General features: G+C 37.5%; 1 protein-coding gene across 1 annotated transcript in view; it reads left to right on the forward strand.

The window, feature by feature from the left end:
- Positions 1-620: 620 nt before the first annotated feature.
- Positions 621-21,920, forward strand: part of BANK1 (B cell scaffold protein with ankyrin repeats 1) — a gene marked incomplete at both ends in the record, with an annotated part of 129,443 nt that continues 108,143 nt past the window's right edge. The window contains 2 exons of the mRNA XM_079534123.1: positions 621-657; positions 9,840-10,238. Coding sequence (XP_079390249.1) covers positions 621-657; positions 9,840-10,238 — 436 coding nt within the window. The remainder of the gene's footprint in view (positions 658-9,839; positions 10,239-21,920) is intronic.

Here is a 21,920-nt window from a genome sequence, read left to right on the forward strand (position 1 = left end):
CTTGTTGAAGATGAGGTAGGATTGTTTAGATAAATGTCCAAATTTTTTTTTTTAAAGGCAACTGCTAAATGCATAATTCTATTCTTAGCGTAATTTTAAAGTCTTGTTCACTGAATTTTAATGTCACAATAAGCACTTCATTTTGTTCCATTTTGTTTTAGTCCTAACTAGTCAATTCAGATACTACAGGACTGTGGCCTCTGCAGCCCATAACATAGCTTTTGTGAAACTGCCTGTGTTCCAGAGCCTTACTTGAGTCACTTGCCATGGCAGAAGAGTGCAAGAGTTAGAACTCAGATGCATGCTCTGCAACCAAATGTTGCTACTATTTAGCCTCACATAACCAACTAGGAAGGACTCTCGGACTTTCACAGATACAATAATGCTATTTCCACAGTTAAATAGTGCTCCCAACAGAACAGGAGACCAGCAGTGGACACAAAGCAACTGAGAGCCACGCAGCATATATTGAGAGGAGGCTTATTTTGGACTAGCTCTAGCCTTGTCCTGTGGCTGTAGCAGGTGGAACACATTGGGTGTGATCCTGAAGCACCTGTTCTGCTTTAGTTTAATCTGAAAGTTTTGGTGTTCCAGGGACAGCTGGTGAGTTGAAGCAAAGCATGGTACATGGGGATAATGAGATGGTGTGTTCTGAAGGTATGCTTTTATCTTAACTAATTATTAATGTAAAGTTGCTCTAAGACATAGTTGTTGATTGGCAGTCACTGTAATTGGCAGTCATCCCTTTTATCTTAACTTTAGCAGTTTGGGTTTATCATGTGCTTTGTTTTCTTTGTCAGTAGATTTATTTAGGCAACTGCAAGGCAAAGGAGGCTGTGGATATAATCAATGGTACATGTTGCTACAGTGTGTACAAGTAGCTGTATAGTAGACATGTGAAGGGCTGTTGCTTTTGTCAGCTATGAATTTTTTTTTGTTCTTATATTTGTGTAGTTACAAAAGTATTCTGCAATAAATGGAAAATGGTGGATGGTCAGTATGTACTTCAGAGGAGGAAATGTAAGACTGCATGTTACTTCACATCTGTGTCAAATGTGATTAGGTGTAATAAACAAGTGGATTGGCTTGTTAAACTCTAGAATATTCAGGAATCTTAAATGTATGTACAAAGAAGATGCTGGTAGGCTGTCTTCTTTTTAAGATTTTTGTTCAGAATATTGAAGAGAAATGTAAAAATTTGGTTATAGATTTTGTGAAACAAAGAGGGGCTCAATTGTGTAAAAAGCAGGATGCTTGGTAATTGTTTAGTCTGGTCCTATCTCCTTCAGTGACTACATTTGAACTGTGCAGATTCTCTGACTGTAATGGGATAGGGTTTAATTTGGTTTCAGTAATGGTTCAAGAAGGATTTGTTTTCATTTTCTGTACCTTTCTGATAAGGTATGGAAGGTAGTTTGCTTCCAGTGCTAAAGCTACCAGGGACGTTTATTGCTTCTGGTTAACATTAACTATAGTTATCCTGTTACTATAAAACAATAAGAATGTATGTCAATGACAGTGAAGCAGAGTTTGTGGGTATGATTTTTAAAATCCATTTGCAAGAAATACAGAACTTGAAAGTGATTTATTCCCAGAAAGTGGTCGATTTGGTCAGAGATAGTTGTAGAGAGGTTAAACATTTCTTTAATGGCTATCCACTAGAGGGGGACTCATTGTTGATACCCGGAGCACTTCTTAATTGGTTCCTATTTCAGGATCAGTAATAAGTTAAGAATTCATGTTCTGTAAGCCAAAAACATAATTGCATGCGTTGTGCTAAGGAGATAAGTTTGCTGGAAAAATGTCTTTTGAATTGCAAGTAAGCTTTACCAGTATTTGGCCATTGCAGTTGTTTTTGCAGTGTTGTTGATGAAATGTGTAAAGTCAGACTCTCACTCGTACAGCTAGCTTAATTTCTTTCTGTCTAATGAGCAGAAAAAAAAATAGATTGTTTGATAGCTGCGTCTAGAATTCTTGTCTGAAGGCAGTAGAGGGGAAGCTGAGGTAGGTTATGGAGAAATCTTTCTTTTGAGGTTGTTGCTGAACATATTAGAAATTGTTCAATTTAGCTTGGTTTCTAACTCACTGTCTTGTGAGTTTTGCTCATTTTGTGAAGCTATAAGTTTATGTATCTATTTTCTATCTCATTTACTTCTCTATTTCCCTAATGAACTCCTTTTGTTGCTATGAATACTGTTCAAAAGGCTGGTACAAAAATATAAAGGTGTTTGTCCAGAGCTGATTATATAGAGATTATGTTATGGATATTTTTTGTTTGTTTAGTTGGTGACCATCACTTTTGTCAGAAAAGGACAAAAGAAAAGAAAATTTCTTACTGTCTTTCTAATTTCTGGACGAACTCTTAAGTGAGATGCATTTAAAAAAAAAAAAAAAGCAATAAGTCTGAAAAACAGACAAAAATTAAGCTGCTTGATTTTTGGGGTCATAGGAATCCTCATCGAATTCTCTGCTGTCTTTGGGTAAAGGAAATGTGGTCTTAAAAACCTGAACCAATTTGGCTTTGACTGCTCTAAGAGAGTTCTAGCAGACAGGCTTCCTATGGCAATGATAATCTGCATTTTAGGAGCTGGTGAGATGTCATCTGTGGTTAATTCAATGCTTGTGGTACGTTGCAAATGTAAGGAACGCATCAATCTGCTGAAAACGTTGCTGCCTGCAAGGTCAACGCTTTCTGTTATGTTGAAGTAGTTGTTACGTGCACAACTTTCTGGGGATCCTTTCTCTTGTGATAGGACTAAAGGCACTGGATTTCATACAGCTGTTTCTTTTTAAGCTAATATCTGCAGAGCTTTCCATTCTCAATTTCTTACTTGGAAGAAATTAAAAAATAGGAATTTGAGAGAAACTGAAGTGACAGTGGAATCCAGCGTGACAGAGAAAAAACAACAGAAGGCAGAGGAAAAAGCAGAGACATTGAATTTAAATGAGGAGAGTTTAAATGTGACCATAAATCCATAAAACAGTGGAGGAAGTCAAAATAGGCACATCTAGAGAGATCCTGGTAGATGATGGAAGGAACACAGGCAATGATAAAGAATTAAATAATAGGACGGTTCTTGATTGTGGTCATGGTTTGTAATAGTAATAACATCAGTTGATACAAACTTGGTGCAGCTTGTACAGATTTTTCTTGTAGCCTTTAGAAGTTGTTTCTGGGGGGGAAAAAAAAGTAATGAATTACTGCATAGTTATATTTCTGGCTTCAGTATTTGTTACTGTCTCCAGCCATTCTGAGTTATTTAATTACGTTCTGCTAAAATGTACTAATGGTGTAACTTGCTCTCCAGGATGTGGCTCTAAGTGCAGTTTTACCTCAGTTGGGTAACAGAAGGTATTCAGCTGTGAATGAATAAGGCTCTAGCAGATGATAATGCAGCGCTAATACATACTCAGTATTTCATATTCAAAGCATGGATCACATAGGCCTAAAACAGAAGATAAGGCCAAATCTCTCTTCTGAGCACAGTGAGGTCTGCAGAGGGATCCAGAAACAGCTCTTGGGTGTAACGTCAGCCTTGTCAGGTTTGATGGTCAGACGCATCTCTAGTTGAGGTCTAGGTCAGGTCTGTGCTGTGGAACAGACATCAGGACGTTATGTGGCTCTGTCTTCCCCTTTGTCATTGCAGGGAAGGTTAGTAGAGTTCTTTGGAGGAAAAGACTGAGTCAAAGTTAATCCCATCTAATTCATAGGAAAATTGCTGTGTTGAACTCCTGACTTCACTGAACTTAAAATAAATAAATAAATGGTGAAGACAAGAGGACTGATTTTATACAGATAGAGCAAGTATTTGTTCTCGCAAACAACTTAGCAATTAGCAGTGGAAGGTGCATAAATGATGAAAATGTTCTTATTACATTCTAGTTAGTAGCCATTTGAGAATACAAGTGCAGCCACTCTGCTGGCTGATACAGTGACAGCAGGAATGTCCCATTCTTTAAGCTAATTGCCTTAATTGAAACAGGTGTGCCACAATGCTGCAGCAATTTAGCTACTTCATGATCTCACTCTGAAGTTTACAAGCAGGCTTTTATAATTTTCATTTCCATTAGTGGAAAGTCTCTGAGAAACAACATGACTTACTTGAAAATGTTTTCCATTATCTGCAAGTATTTCTAAAGTGCTCTGTGCTGTCCTTCCCACGATGAATCCATTTTGGCTTGCTTCAGTGAATTTGCCTTGCAGAATTCCAGCAACCAAGAGGTAGAGATACATTTTTGAGATGCATTTACTGGATGTGTGTCAGGTGAGCTGACTGGGAAAATCAGCGCATTCAGGATGGGTGAGGGGCCCATTATGCCAAGGCCGCTGATCAGGGCTGAATTAAATGCTCTTATTCTGCTTCCAAATGTTGAATTTCAGGATTTGCTTAGATTGGAAAGTTTTTGTCCCTTATTTTCTACTATACATCATTTTAAGTGATCAGGGCAAACAGTATGAAGAGATGAATGGCTACATCTTTCTGAAAAGATTATGTAGGGACCAAGAGACTGAATGCTTTTTGTTTCTAGCGCAAAGCTGGAGGTACTTGGTGTGTGTGCTCCTCCTTCTCTCTACAACCCAAGTGGAAATGACTTCCTAAGAAGAAATATTTTGAAATCACCATGCAAAGATGGAAGTCTGAGCCACTTCTGCTTCTCATGCTGCATTTTTGTCACCGTGTCATGACCACTTACCTATATTTAGCAGTTCTATGTGTTTTAACAATTTTTGGTTGATGAACAATAGTTTATTACATGCTGACAAATTACGCTCTTCTTTCCCAAACATGTTTAAGGCTGCCGTTTCTAACAAATGAACAAACCCTACTCTATCCTCCCTTCCCCAGCTGAGGGCATCTGCTAGAGAAAGAGATAGAGGGATTAATATTTTTTTTGGGGGGGGAGGGAGGGGAGAGGGAGGAAGGGTTGAGTGTGAGAAGCTGCTTGTGTGGTTATGAATGGTTATGAATTTTTGGCTGAACAACAGGGAATGACTTTGTTTTGCTCCAGTACTCTAACTGGAAAGCACTGTAGATGACCTGATAAATACAGTGATGCCTCTTTTGGTTAAAACTTGAGTACGATGGTGATTGTGTGATACTTTCTCTTACCAAAATATCCTTAGGCAATGGAACTGCAGACCCAGGTTTTCAAACCCTGACTGAATTGAAATCAGCCTCATTTATGTCAAACAAAAGAAGTTAATTGTGTTTTCTGGAAATAAATATTGTTGCTTTTCTGAATGTAGGAATGTTATTATCAAACATAAAAGTACCAAAGTACTTCATGCTCAGTTCTAAGCAAACACTTTACAATATGACAAAAGTTTACATTCATTAACTGAGGTGTTTAGTAGTAGCCACTGCCTGCAAAGTTCTGTTTCCTCTCCTTTGCCTTTCTGGTGTGCTTTGCGAACTTCTGGAAATTTCCTTTCACTTTCAAATATGCTTGCTTTTTTTCCCCTTCCATAATATATCCTTTAATTGTCATAAAGAAGGCGGTCTTCTGCCTTGTGCATGCACCAGTAATTGATTCCCGCTTGGGTTGCAATAGATTGCAGGGATGCTCTCATCTCTTCCAGTTCTCGTTAGATTGAGCTGGTCTTTTCAAAGAAGGCTTCAGGTAGCATGTTTTGTAAGATGGGCATTTTTATCATTTGCACATCAGTAACTAGCAAATAGTTTTGCTTGTCAGAAGAACCTTTCCGTGCTGTGGCTGACTGCATAAATTCTCTTACTGTTTTTCAGTATTCAACTGATAGTACACTTTATTTTTACCTTTGAGTCAGTTTTCAAGTAGGAGTAGTTGAAGCATGGCTTAATTTTGTCAGGATATGATAGTTTCCATTACATTAACTTCCCAGGGAACAAAATTCATCTCAACTTGCATTATATTCCAAGTGCAGTGACTTCTAAGAAATATTCATTGAGAGGTGAAAATAATTAAGGAGAAAAAGCTCAATTTGAAAAGTTAAGAAATGTTACTATGTATTCAGTTCTGGATAGTGTTGCCTTAAAGGTAACTTTCAGCTCCCCTTGTTTCACGTGAAAAACAGTGTTTTGAAGATGGAGCTTGGGGGGAGCTGTGGTTTTCAACTGAGTGGTGATCAGGCATTTACACCGGAGTGAGATTTCTAAAGGTGAAGCACTAACAGGAGCATGTAAGGCATATGAAGGAGATTTTAGAAGGTTTTGTAACCATTCTTAGGGTAACCTTTGGAAACATTTAAAGTCATGCAAGAATTTTAAAATACTTTTTTTTTTTTTTTTAACTTTTAATACAGTTTTGAGCAAGTAATATGTTGCATTTAATGTCAAAGCTAATTTTGAAGGATACTTTAACAGATCAATGGCTAGAAAAATATTTGTGCATGTAATTGAGAACATTTGATTTACCACATCTTCAAACTAATAGGCGCTGTGCCAAATGGCAGTGTGAAATAAGCCAATTTCCTCAGCAGTGTGACTCTTCCCTCTCTATGGAGGTAGAAAAGACAAATGAAATATGGCAGGTGTATTAAAGTTTTGAGATATCGTAGAGCCTTTCTTCTGTCGTGTGGTATTTGATCCTTTTCACTTCATTTTATACAAATAAAGCATTATTTCTCATTTCTCAGTTAAAAAAATCAATATTGTTCAGAAGTACAACTGAGCCTTCAATAAATATCTCAAAAGTTCTTTTTCATTCACGCTTAACTAAGATCAGAGGTATGGGCATGGTTGCAGATACACAGTACAGGGAAAGAATCACTTCATCTGCTTTTCTCATTTCAGGGCAACTTGATTACTTTTGTCTTTAGAATTTCTTGAATGTTCAAGCCTTGTAATTTCCATTTGCACAAGGGTGAACTTTATACCCTGTGTATACTTCTTTATGATTATAATTTGGTGGCAACTCTTTAGAAATACTTCTGCCTAAAGAGTTGCGTTTCTGTGCACAGCACGTGAGGAGCTCTTCAGCTGTGCCTGAATGGTTGGATCCAGTTGTTCTTTCCTGCTCTGGGACCCAGGAGTGCCTTTTTGGTGCCTCCAGTCTGCAAAGGAGCAGGTGCAGTTGTGCTTCATTCCTCCCAACTACTGTCAGCATGAAGAGGACGCAACCTATTGGCCAAGGGGTGCTGTGGCTGATACAAGCACATCCCATTTGTGCATGATGAGGGCACAAGATTCTGTGAGGCAAGAAAAAAGGGTTTTTACCCTTCAACTTAAATATGCTTTCAGAACCAAACTTTATATCCCTCCCTGCAGTTCCATTTGGATTTGACCTTACCCAAATTCATTATAATAGAAAAAACACAACTGAGCGTGAACTGAAAATGAGATCTTTTAATTTAGACTGAATGTGAACTTTCTGGACATAGCAGAAATTATCTCAAGTGAGATTAATATTTTATTCTTCCTGTGTACTGTGTTAAGGAACTCCTACTCTGTATATCGTTTTTAGTTCCTCAGAAAGCATTCTGAAAAGCCAAGAGAGTTCACAGAAGCACAGAAAGAGTGGTGGGAGTTCTAAAAGCCTCTCTTTTAAGGGGAAGTGTTAAACCTGGTTTGACCTGTAGCCGAGGCAAGGCTGAGTCACTTCATGAGGGACTGAAGACCTTAGGGAGAGATCTTGGAGAGTCATTCAAAATTGCAAGGGAGAGGGGGGAAAAAAAAAAAAGAAAAAAAAAAACACAACACCAACAAAAAAACCCACAAATGTTCTGTGGCTGGACGATGAAACTAAGCAAGCTTAAATGCAGTGTAAGTAATGAGTTCTTATATCTTTGTGGGTTAACCATCCTCTTTAAATAAAGAATAATAAAGAATATTTTTTAAATGACTACTACAGTGCTCTTAGAAGTTAAGGACTGAAAATAGAAGTTGATTGGTGATTTTACTTCACGTAGTTATCAAACAGTCAGATCTTACTCAGGGAACTTGAGCTGTGTGTATCGTTTCTTCTTTTGAAACTGAGCAACAAGCTTCATGGCTTTTTGGCTTTACTTTTGTTGTGAGAATTGAAGAAAACCAAATGAGATTCTGAAAAGAAATACCATTGTAGCTAAGTGCTGTAAAACCATTAGATTTCTTATCCTTGTGTTATAGCAACCACATCATTTTTCTCTGGCTTAGATGAGGAGTATGCTACTATTTTTTTTTATTATTATTATTTCTACAGCTACATTTTAGCATTTAAGCAGAAATTGGAACTTTTACTATGGAAAATGTAATTGTCTCCTTTTTGAAAATATTTAGACACACTGCTCTAGTGCATTAATTAGGTTCAGCCATCTGTCAGCCACTACTGTACTGAGACAACCTTTTATAATTTCCTGTGATTATAAAACTTCTTGAGAGGACAAGTATTCACAAGTCTTTAAAAGAGGGCAGCTATACTGCAAGGAGTTGATAGACATATAATGAATACTAGACACTAAGCTATGGCATTCTTGTTCTACAAGTTTGTGTGCCTTCAGCTGGGCTGACTTTGAAGTCTCTCCTAACAGTGACCAAAGTTGTGAAGGAATTTCTTCTAAAAAGAAGGAAAGTCCAATAATTAACAGACTAATCCTGGACTCTGTGTTCAGTTTCTGATTTTTGTGCTGTGAACTTCTGTAGGATTCTTTGCAGGTATTGTTTTAATCACCTGAGATACATCTATACTGTGCTTCCATCATCATGTCCCAGTATCCACATATGTCATGCATGCAAAAAACCTTTTAGCTCTGTGTATGTCCACCATTTCTGTATCTCTTGATACTGACCAAGAAAAAACCTGGATACTCACCTGCAGTGGAGCTCTGGTGCATTGCAAGCAGTAGACAGTCAGATTACCTGGCCTATCAGGGACCTTGGAGACAGTGAAGCTCAGTGGAGGTAGAATGCAGCAGCTGTATCTGTTCCTCAGTCTCTTACGGTTGTTCCATGGATCTTTGATTGTAACCTACTCCAGGGGTATTGAAATGTCCTGGTATCTTACAATGCGTTGCACTGATTAGCAAGTCACAGCTACTATGGTTTCACAGAGTAGCAGAGTGGCTGAGGTTGCAAGGGACCTTTGGAGATCATTTGCTCAAACAACTAGAGCGGATTGCTCAGGACTGTACAGATGACTTTTGTAGATTTCTGAGGGGGGAGAGAGAGAGAGAGAGAGACTCCATGACCCTATTGGGCAAGCTGTGCCAGTGCTTACTGTCCTCAAAATAAAATTGCTTCCTGATATTCAGATGAAACTTTCTCTGTTTGTTTGAGGCTGTTGTCTCTATTTCTTACCATTACCCTAGTAACATCACAGAAGAGTGTTAGTCTTGTTAGCATCTTGTTTCATAAAGAGAAAGCACATATCAACTGTAGTTTGTTTTTTTTTTGTTTGGTTTTGTTTTGTGATTTTTTTCTAGAATAAGTACAATAAAGAAAGGTCACTATCAACTGTCCTAATACCATGCTGCCAAAATATCTTAAATGTACCAGTCCTGTTTCTAGTGAAGTCAGATCATGTGCAGTGATCAAATGTGCTTTCATTACTGCTGCAGTTAAAAGCTAATTGCTGCATTTTCAATGGTATTGCCTATTTATCAAAAATTTGAGTGAGCTGGATATGTCATGCACTTGCTTTCAACACTGATTTCAGTGTTTTGTTTTGTTTTGTTTTTTCAATACTATTTGATTCTATTCCGATTTGCTCGTATTTCGGAGGGTGATCTTTCTGCCTTGTTTTAGAAATATGCAGATGGTTGTAATTTCAGGCTGATGACCTGTTTTATTTCTTTATCACAAATATTTGGGGACGGGCAGCTGGAAACTAATGGCCTGGCATCCAATATTTATAATGGATTTGAAATTATTTTTCTTTTCTAGAGCATACAAAGGATATTCTTGTGATATATGAACAAGAAGCAGAAGAGTGGGCTCTGTATTTGAAATCTCTTTTTGGACATGTAGTGAATGAAGAAGGAATCTTACTCTACAATCTAGGGACTTTGTCTTTCAAGCATCTGGAGTTATTCTCTTTACGTTGTTACAAATGTAAACTCCTGATACTATCATATGGACTCCTTAAATGCCTGAACCAGGAGAGCTGCTGTTTTCTGGCACACATTCTTCAACCTCCAGATAACGTGGTGATTCTGCTTTGTGGGGTGGAGAGTTCAGAGATGCTTTATGAGGTACTAACCCTAAGTGGAAGGAGCAGAGAGATCTTCGCTGATCAGGAACCTGAGGACTATCTCTCCATTGTAACTGGAATTATTCAAACAGGTAATTTAAAAATGTAAACTTAATATATTAAGAGTTTTTTAGCTGTATTAATGTCATTTGGAAGAGATAAAAGCAATCATTTGAATTTTCTGTAGAAATTGTTTACTTCAGCGTGGCCCAGCAGTTTTGTCTTTTTGCATTTGTCATTGCTGACTTATTGACTTCTTATTGACATGTAAAGTACTGTCATAATCTTAATCCAGTTTGTTTCACAAGGAGGCAGGTTTGGAAGGTCCAAAAGCTGCCACTGGCACTTGTGAACCTACTGTCATGATTTATGTCTCTAGTGGCAAGAATGGGGGGGCTGGCATTACATTTGTTTCTTTGTTTCTTGAGTCTACAAATCTCAGAAATGGTGCAAAGCTATGTGCTTGTTTCATCTTTGTCGAAAAGCTTTAAAATGATGATGGTGTGTTTATCTAAAGATCTATACATATGTAAACTTGTCAACAAAAGATAATTACTTGCTAAGACTCCCATTTCATGGATGGCATAACATTCAGTGTGACACACAGGCTGTAAGTGTGGAAGCACACTTTTACCAACTGAAGTAAAAAAAAAAAAAAATTCTGTACTGGAAGGACTGGAATTGTGGAGTCTGTGTTTGCACGTTCATGGGAGCAACAATTTTTACTAATGTAAAAATTAGCACTTCTGGAATGTAAGAAAAGCTCCTTTCTAGATAGTTAGAGAGGATGAAATGAATTGTATTAAACTTTTCTTCAGGTTATCTTCTGAGCAGTCTCTCAGGCTTTGCATTTTGGAGCTAGATGTGGTTGTCTGCTATGGTTTTGGGAGGTAATAGTTGTCATTTTTGACCATGCCCTGATATTTAGCTTGAGAGGACTTCCTTGGAACCTTTTCAGTGAAATGAATACAATGGGTCTGTATCATTTATATGTGTGTATGTATGGGAAAGAACTGTGCCCAAGGACAATGAGTTGACTCATGCAAACTGGCAAAGTTTGCAAGATTATAAGCTCTCTCTGAAAACCTAAACAATTTTCCTGAAAGGCAGAATTCTGTGCATGCACAGAAATATTTATGGCATCTGTCCTTGGGATTTTGCTTGTATTTTATTGTCAAACAACTCAAAGGTGCATGAATGGTCTTTTTCTGGCAGTGGCCACCATCAGAAGCTTCAGATAACAGTACAAAGGCGAAATAATGAATAGTGATAAAGGTATCTGACAACTGTATGTACATCTGTGCCAGGAATGCACACACTGACTGGGACTGATCAAGTTCTAGCTTCAGGATTTGGAGCAGAGTTGCTGCCTGGCGCTTCAGGGTGCGAGCCCTGCTTCATCCACACAACTGAGAACTGCTCTGGTCTTGTTATTTCTGGGCTGGCATGCTTTGGCCTTTGGATAGTCTAGCTCAGATCAGTGCTTGCTAGGAGAGCTATGTAGTGCTCCCTGCATTGTGCAAGATTTCTGAATGTGACATGTGCTGTCATTTGGGTGTCATAAGCTCTGATGAGTAAAGACTTGCATTCTTTATCATTTTTTTCACCTTTGCTTAGGGATAATGGTAACTGTTTGCAGTGTCCATGTTTCCAATATTCTTTTGTACAGTTGTATCAAGCTCTTAGCCTTTTATATCTGTAGCAAAGATTTTGACAGGTGGATATATTTGGGAAAGGCTTTTTCCTTTGGGTTTAAAATGGTTTGCCAGGGGTCATTAAGTATACTTAGATTGGTTCTCCTTTGAAACAATTGTGCGGTTTTCTTCTGGATTTGAATTTTCTGTAGGTGACTGTTGTCATTAAAGATAATTCTCTGAAAGTAGAACATTGAGAAATATATTTATTCTAAGGTGGCCCAGTGTGATCTAGTATTTTAAATTAATTTCAATAACTTCCTGTAACGCCGAAGAAAATAGGACTGGGAGACATTTTGTTTATATTTGACCTTTCCTTTCCTTTATTATTCCTACCATATATCTTTTGTCTGCTGAAGTGTGTACACTTTTTTATATTACATGGACATACCTTTCAATGCATTGATTATATATCCTCACGTATAAAAGTTTAGGCTAAAAACAAAATATATATATTTGTGATCCTGAAATACTTGTACTTCAAATTCAGCCTGTTTGTGTGTTTAAGCAAATGAATTGTAAGTAGGTATTTGCACCTAGTAAGTGTCCTAATTCCTCCAGCAATTATTTGCACCTTGGTATTGATGATGCAGGAGGGAGGACAAATCACATCTAATACAGATATCTTTCTGTGTCACTATTTCTAAAGTATGCTGGCGTTGTTATGAGATTTTTGTGGTGAGACATCTCACTACAGCTCATTAGTCTGCTTGCTGTTTTATTGTTTGCTAACTGTTCAAAGAAAACTCTTGTCACTTCCAGTCTTTTCCCTAAGAAGGGGTAGGCTCTTGTGTGTGAAGATTAACTATTTCTATAAGTGTTGAGAATTTCTCAATAAAACTACTTGTAGCCATTCATGTCTGCTATTGTATCAAAAAGTGGAAAGGAAGTACATTAATTAGCATAACCCAAATAGAAAAGTAGGTTCGGATTCTTTGACAGCCTTGGGAACTTTCTCAGAAGGAATGCTTTTACCTGAGACAGCAGTATGCCATTACTTTCTGCCTGCTAACAAATAAATATTCATACCAACACGCAGTTCTAATTACCAACAAGAGTATTTTGAAGAAAGCTGCTTTTCACCTACCCAGTAAAGTATAACTGGGCTACTGAGATGTTAACATTTTGTGTTTGTCTGTTGTATACATAGAACAATCAGGCTGGGAGCCTAAAATAGGGCTTAACATACACTAAACTTCAGCCCACCTCAAATATGGGGCTAATTTCCGTTATGCAGATCACAGAAAAAAGAAATAAACCTTTATGATATCTATCTCCTGTTTCATTGTTTTGGAATTGTACCAAACTTTGAGTATAATGTTTGAATACTGGAGAAGTAGTTTACATTTTGAATTCAGTGCATTTCAACTTCTGTAAAATCTTGTTCACGTTAGTATTCAGAAGTCAGTGATGATGGTAATGTGAATATCCTTAGGCTGTCTTAGGACTTGTGATGTTGAATCCCTCATTTAGGAGGAAATTTCATGATTTTCACCTGGATTTTGATACTGACTTGAAGTCTACAAAGAAATGAAACTGAGCACTAGGAAGAAGCAGAGTCCAAGAGTCCAAGCAGAGTCCAAAATGACTGTTTTTTGGTTTTTTTTTTTTTTTTTGCTTGCTTGTGAATAGTATGATTTTGTGCATGCAGAAACTAAAGCCAAGCTTGTAAAGATTTCTTGCATGAACACATAGGATTAAGTAATTGGACCGAAGTAGGTGATTCTGGCTTAGCTTACTGCTGGGAGAGTCTTCAGTAGAAGAGACCACAGAGGTGTGCTTTTTTCTTTCTTTCCCGACTTACCTTCTTGAGATGTGCTTCTCCATTTACATGCAGAAGTATCGCTGTACCACTGCACTGATAGGGCTGTCAACAAAACTCTAAGTGTTACTGTCTTGTTTCATACGGCACCAGACCATATTTCAAACCAGAAGAGAAACTTTAGTAGCATCCTGGAGTTGTCAACCACAAATAGGGTCTTAAGAATGCCTGCTGCTGCCACTTAAACTTTTTAACTTCTTTGTTCCTTCTTATATTATTTCTACCAAATCCAAAGATTTTATTTATATAATCTTGTAGCTCAAGTTTCAATCTGTCAGCCAGTCATAGTGACTGGAACACTTGGATACTGAGATATGTATCTCATGTAATGTTTTTCTTCTAATTTAATGCTAATTGGATGAAAATTGCTTACGCTTGGTAAGGTGAATGCACAGGTATCTTAAAAATGAATATCTTTTAATGACATTTAAGACAATTTCATACAGTTTATTTTACTAATAGAAGTCAAATTCATACGATATAAGAATTGCTGCTGCAACATATGCTCATTTAAATCAATGTACTGTAATTTTACTATTATTTATTTTTACTGTACATTTTTTCACTTTAGAAAAGAATTAATGGTTTTATCATCGTTAGTTTGTTCCTTAAAGGTTTTAAGTGAATACTATGCGAATTTATATTTTTTTTATTGCAAAGCAGTCCTCAGTCTGTACTTAGTTGCAGTTGTGGAGCTGTTTCTAAAGCTTACAGGTTATTTAGATTTAAGATTTCCAGTACATATTTTGCTATGTGTATCTATAGTGGTACATATTCTTAAAAGAGTATATTGACTCTTCTCTGGTTTTATGCTATGGTTACCTTTCACAATTATGGAGAAGTTGTTACTAGAAGGCATTTAAGAAAATCCTCTGGAAACGGCTTCCTTGTGTATGTTTTAGTGTGCAAATATTGTTGTAACATTAGTGTTTTGTTGTTTCACCTTGATGTATTTCCTTTATGTCAGCATCAGTATCTTGTAAATAAGAGAAAATAATCCTTGTATTTTCCTGAATTGACAAAGGAGGAAAAAAACCCAACCCCCAATACCTGAAAAAGAAGCATGGCACCATTTTAAGTTCATATTGAAAAAAATCAATATAGGATAGCAAAAGATGACTTAGATACAGGATGAGATTTTGTGCTTGGTGGGGCTTCTCTGTACAGAGCTGGATACAGAAAATGTTATTGCAGTTAAAAGCTTAAATGTTCAAAAGTCAGAAATTTGCAGGTAGAAAGCAGACAGTTGGATTTTAATTTGGTCCCTTGTTCTTATACACTGATTGCCTTTAATTACTTAAGTGCCTTTTTTTCCCCTTCAAGAACCTGTCCTTATTAATACACAGGATAAATAGTACTCAGTTATTTAGTAGTTATTTATTTGAGTCTTTGTTTGAGTTTGAGTTTGTGGTTGCATTACTTATGTCACTGAATGGCATTTCTGTGTGATTCAAATCTTGTTGAGAAAACAGAATTATTTACTAATGTTATGTTCTGTAGAACTTATTTCTATATTTTGAGTGCTTTTGGTATGGTTGATTAGGTCACTATTTAATGTACTTGTATTTAGCAAGATTAAAGTGAAGTATTTCTTCTGGTACTTAGTACTTTGAGGCCTGACTTTTCATAACACTGAAAGCTATACAATACTTTTTATGTCTGTATTCAAACTCCCCCTAATTGCAGGTGTATTTGTGACTGCTCAGATGATTGCAGATTGGCTGTAAAACTTTATCTAAGATATCATCTGGAATTTCATTTAAAAAAAAAAAAAGGGGGTTGTAAATAAGTATGCAGGCATGTTGCAGCTCAGTTCTGAAGGGTCAGGCCTCCTTAGCACTAGCAAATTATTAGGGCCATTAGCGACACATACATCAGCATGATGGAGAGGCAAATGGCGTTTATTGCAACTAACCAGCAGTTTATCTTTCCTACCTGCTTCGTCTTCACCCCTAAAGAATGTGTCATAAATCCATCACAGAGCAGGGGAGGTCCTGACACGTCACATCCCTATGGGGAGCCTCACTAGCTCCTACTACACAGGCATTACTTTATTTCTGAGGTTCTACTCTGCTTACCCATTTGTTCATTTGAGCAAAATGAAGATTCTGTAAAACAATGGATCTGATAACAGTGACCGTGACTATCCTATTACCAACTCTTTGCAGATGATGAGTTTGAATTCCCTTTGCATTTTCTGAAGAGCTGTGGGCTTATTTGATTAAATGGTACTTGTTCCCTTACATTTTGTCAGACATGAAGGGCAGTAAACTAACCTTACCATAGTGTACGGCTCTGTAGAGGAGCAAGCTTTGTTTTCAAACATCCACTTGCACATCTTTAAAGATGTATTCCCATGAAGAGTGTGGAGAGAAGATGAATTTAATCAGGGCGTCTCCGTTTTCCTTGAATTTCGGAGTAGAGAAAAAAGGAAGTCCCTGAAGAGCTTTTGTTTTCTGTTCCTAAAATTTCAAATCTTGCTTGCTGTGAAAAGGAAGCTAACTAGTCTGAAATTTCAAAAGAACAGTTCTACTTGCATCACACTTGCGACATCAGTCACTGTCAACCAGTAACCAGGAGAAGCACTGCATCCACACTTCAGCTCCTATTAGTATTTGCCACTGTAGTTTGTTTACGTTTGTCAAGGCCAATAAGGAGTCTCAATGGGGGGGAAAAAAAAGAAGGGCAAAATCTCCGCATATTCTGAGTAAAGAGCTGTGTTATGTGTTTTCTGTCCCAAGTTCTTAAACAGCTTTATTTCTGGGTTGACACCTTCGTAGGGTATTTTGACTCAACACTGCAAGTTAGTGCTTGAAACCGTCCTTGTGAAAACAAGCGAAAGTTACCTTGGAAATCCTGGTATGGCAGTTCTGTACTGCTGGGTTCAGATTACTGCCTGGGAATCTGTCTCCTGGGCATGGTGTCAGGATGCTACGAGCTTACTGGCTCTTTCTTAGTAGCATGAATTCAATATACATGAGAGTGACCTTTGGCATTTAGGATTTCAGCTTCAAGTAACTGCATGTGCTTTTAGATACTCCAGTCGTTCCCACTTACCCTGGTTTTGATCACAATGCAAGCCAGTCTTTGGACATGTGTCTTGGAAACTTCTGAATCACAGAAACACCAAGGTTGGAAAAGACCTACACGATCATCCAGTCCAACCATCCACCAACCATTCAGTCCAACCATCCACCTATCTCACTAAACCGTATCCCTCAACACAAAATCCATACATTCCTTGAACACCTCCAGGGTCCGTGACTCCACCACCTCCCTGGGCAGCCCATTCCAGTGCCTGACCACTCTTTCAGAAAAGTAGTATTTCCTAATGTCCAACCTAAGTCTCCCCTGGCACAGCTTGAAGCCATTCCCTCTAGTCCTATCACCAGTTACATGAGAGAAAAGGCTGACCCCCCCGGCTCCCTTCAACCTCCCTTCAGGTAGGTTGAGGTAAAATTAAACTAGCAAGTTCACTTGAGGAGCCCACTGGTTGCATTTCATCTGCTGACAGGTGTGTGCCTTACAGGTTCAGACTAGAATTAGCTGTAAATAAGTCTTTTTGAAATGTGTGCAATATGAAAGTATTTCCAAGCATTTCTCTATGCGAAACCATCTCCTTTTGGTCTCACCTCAATTCCAGCAGTGGCTGTCTTGACATTGTAGCTGTACTGGTGTGATCTCTAGCAGACAGCTATTGTGAAACTGCACTGCTTACCTCTGTAGACCCACTGTCAGAATTTCTAAGGATGCCTTTTTCAGTCCTATTCTGAACAGTCTATGGCTCAGTGCACTGAAAAGGTTTGTTGGTATAAAGGAGGCTTTTTGTCATTACTGGATCATCATCTAGTTGCTTAATAAACTGACATCACTGTTCCTTTGATTAATAATTGGGATGCCCAGAAAAATGACAGTATAGAAGGAAACAGAAAACAGAACTCTAAGAAAAAAATGTGGAGATGTTTCTCTAATTCCTATTTTAAATCACAAGGCATCTTTGTATGAATCTTCTTCTGCTTTTAAATAGAAAGTTGAAGGGAAGCTTTGAGTCCAAGTTTTCCATCCGCTTGGTGATCAATGTTGCAATAAAATAAATTGAAAAAAAATCAAAAAATTTCACTTGAAATTTTCTTCTGGAATTGTCTGGACTGTAATTCTCAGTCAGCTTTTGACAGCTATCTTGATAATGCTGACTTCAGAGGGGAAGGCACCCCAGAAAGAGACATTATTGCAGTTTCTAAAGTTCAGCATGTCAGTCTTTTCAAAGCAAGAAATATATGATGGCAACTGCAAATAAAACAGTGTTAGTGCCATGTAAAAAGTATGTGAACTTTCAGAGGCAGGATTTGACTTTTGATGAACTGTAAAAAACATATCCTGTGACTGCTTCTCTCTAATAAGAAAGTATGTAGTGCTAAGTTGTATACATGGAGCAAAACAAAAGTGGCAGTATCAATAGAGAAATTATAAATCAAGGCACTGTTTTTTTTCTGGAACCCTACAATAGCATTTTACCTAAGATCTTCAGTGAAGTTTGACTTGCGGAAAGCTGAAGTGTGTTTCTAGTGTACATGTATGCAAAAGTAGAGACTAGCTGAAAAAAGATGGAATTCAGAGTTGTTTCAGAATTAAAGTTGAGCAGATTAGAAGTATGATGCTTAAACAGGAAGTTTAGAGCAGCAAGGGTGGAAAGAGCAGTGAGTGGTTGATAAGACATTAAAAATATATATATATTCAATAAAACAAAGATAGATGAGGAATCAGAAAGCACTAACAATCTATAGGAACTGATTGACTGAAGTAAACTGTGCAAGGCCTTCAGGGGAAAAGGTCAGAGAATACACTGGAAAACGGGAAAACAATATGGTCACTGAGATCCTTTGGGGGAAATATGAGCTACAAGCAGGTGTGAAAAGAGTTTATTTGCTAGTATCTGTGAATGCTGGAAAAGATCCAGTTGTGGAATGCTAATCACCATGATATGAATTTGTGAGGGCTCATTCCTTGTAGGCTGTAGCTGAACAAGTTAGTTCTTTAGCCACTCACAGATAGTACATATGTATTTCTGGTTTTGTATTAAAAAAAAAAAAAAGTTAACATTTTTATTGCTAGGCAGCTGTATTTTGAGCAATTCCTTTGTGGTTCCTTAAGAAATCTTTTGCTCTTCAAATAATCATTATTTGCAACTTGTACTAAAGTTGGAGAAGTGAAGCAATCTTACTAGAATCTGGGTTAGTCTTGTAACTATATAGCTTAAAAATACAAATGCCTTATGTTGAATTAACATTCATAATTTTACCTGCAGAGTAAGACTAGACTTGAATTTAAATACCTGTTAGTTGATACATTCAGACAAAGGATGTTACCTTTCTGTTAAACAACTTTTTCTTTATTGCAGTTTGCCTTTAAGGTTTGTGTCCTGGTGCTTATTAACTGAATGATTAGAGGTGGACAAACTGAGCACAGAAATCTGTTATTAATATGCAGCAGTTGTCCACTCATCAAGTATCAAGTTTAGCAGCAGACAGTTTTTGGCCCTTCTTTCATCCCTTCTCAGAGGTGTTCTTAAAGCTAATATAAGCTTACTGTTACCTGTATCCTTAGCCATTATAAACTGGAGGAAGCCCAGCACTTCATGACAAAATAGATGGCATCTCTTTAAGAGATAAAGAGTTATCAGCATACTTTTGCTCTGCTGCTCTTTCTTACAATGTGATCAGATATCCTGTTTTAGTAAAACGTGTGGGTTCTGACATTGAGGTGTAGGATTAAAAGATAGTATCTTAAAGGATAAAGACCTCAGACTTGCTTTCATATTCATAACCCTAACAAAAGAAAAATAAGCGAGAGTTAGAAACAAAATGTGGTTTTCAGATGTCTGAAATACTGTTCTTTATCACGTTTGTAAGGAAAAAGTGTGCTGTTTAGTCTACCTTATGGGTCAGTAAATTTGATCTGTTTTATACCAAATATGTGAGTAAATTGAAAAGTAACTTATCCCATAGTGAGTTGGTCTTGCTGACTAATCACACTTTTTCTTTAATACCAAACGTGTCTGGTGAGAGTCTTTCGGCTGACAGCAACTGTGGTAACGTAACATGAGGAGACACATGGTCTCTTTATATATGCAAGTCCTATGTAATTTTCAGGTAAAAAGTAGCATCATCGAGTTATGCTATTTGATAAATGAGCTGCTGCAGTCAAAGTAGTTTCTGCTACCAGAGTGATTTAAGAGATGCTGTAGCGTGGGGTGCCTTGTCACGTGTCAGTAAGTGTTTGGATACTATTAGTTATACTACGTATCTTATACTTTGAATGGTTGAAGGCTGAGGATATCAGCTACTCTGTGTCTCTCTCCCCTCCACCTCTTCCTATGCGGCTGTTACAAGACTATTAGTTTCATTACACTTCAGCCAAATTCTTACTTGAATTTTGATGTTTGTAAAGGATTATTCTTCATCAAGAGAACAGCTTCAAACATGGTCAGAAGGGTGAAGTTTGGCTATTCACTTGTAGTTCCCTGAGGCTGGTGTTTGCACAATCTTAAAGCCTGAAATCTGAGGTTTTGACCTGCCTGCTAGTTGTGTTTCCCTGAACTGTGTCTTAATTTGAGAAAGCTTCCCTTTATCTGTGTTCTTTTATATCAGTGTAATTCAAAATGTAGCTGTATGCCACTTCCAAATCCAAGGATATTGTGCTCTTTGGACCAGGCCAAATGTATGAGGCTTGGAGTTTAGAAATAATAAGGCCACTAAGCAGCTGAAGAATAAGAATAATCTTAAGAATAATAGCGAAGTTGCAGTGCCATCTTAAGAGACAAACAAGTTTTAGAAGTCTGCTCCCAACATTGGAGGCCTCTATCAATCCTTGTATCTTCAGTGTTAACTTGGGTCAGCAGCTCATCTCTGTCGTTTTTGTTGTAGCTTCGCATCTTGGATTTTGGGCAGCATTTGGTGCTGTATAATCCATCAATGGAAAAGAAATGAGATATGTGTGCTGAACCACAGAGAAAAGGAACAAAAGTCCCATGTTTTTACAGTAGTAGAACTCCAGTAAATCTGAAGTGGACAGATGGGCCCTTTAATAAAACATTAGTCTTTAATATCTGAGAACTGTTGGTGCATGCAGAGAGGCAGACTTCAGACTTTAGTTTGGCTTTCCCAGGAGAGGACACAGGATAAAAGCATGCGGAATGTAGAAACTGGGAATAACAGGCTTGGGCTCCATCAGCAGTTCTGTTCAGTACCTAAACGACCTCAGGCAAGTAGTTATTATTTCCAAACTAATTGGTGTGCCTAATAGCTTAGACACTTGTGGAGAGTCTTACTGTGTGCCAGCAGAGCAGCAGAGTGGTCATATTCTTTGTGTGCTGCTGCAGCAAATGAGTACCATAGGTCTGATTGCACTAAAAAGAAACGCACGCGCAAAAAAAGAGAGGCTTAGTCCTAAAAAGCCTTTAATCTAAATGTATGCATCCGAACTGAAAATACTGATTACTGAGTTTGTCGGACCTTTTTTTGCTAAGCCACAGACCAATTGGGAGCTAGTCACAGTCCTATGTTGCATCTGAATATACACTAAAATTGTATGAAAGTTACATATACAAACACCTTCAATTTCATACAAATTAGGAAAAGATGACTGGGAAATCCACAGTAAATTGGTTTTTTGCTATTTTAGTAGATTTTTTATTATTATTATTTTTTTTTTTACAGCATTTTTTTTTTTTTTTAGTTTGTTTGTACTTCACTTGCAGTTTGGGTACACCAAAGACAATTTCTGTGTTGTTTAGATGCTTTTATAAAAAGCCTCCATCAGGCTACAGCTATATTGGGATGATAAATTATGTACAAAACCATACCTGATTAATACAAAAAAGATGGGTATGTATCCTTGCAATCTTTGCAGTCAAATAAATCTTTGCCTATATGAACATAATGAAGAAGAAAACAATCCAGGGATTACTCTGCTGTGGAATAGAAATAGACGTGAATGTATATTGCAGCACCATAAACTGCTAACATGACACAAACACATTTGCAAGAAAAAATTTTCACTATAAATAAAGTAGCGACCTTTTAAGAGTCACGGGCAAAATAGGCCAACTCACAGAAAGCTGCTGTTTTTGACAGGACAACTCGAACATGGAAACAGAAACTGGGTCTGAGAATGATTTTGAGAAAAACAAAGGTAACTGTCAAAGTATTTGTAAAAGAGAGATGATTTAGCAAAGAGAGAAATGTTATTTAACACTCATT

Source organism: Tetrao urogallus, assembly GCF_951394365.1.
Source record: "Tetrao urogallus genome assembly, chromosome: 4".
Taxonomy (NCBI): domain Eukaryota; kingdom Metazoa; phylum Chordata; class Aves; order Galliformes; family Phasianidae; genus Tetrao; species Tetrao urogallus.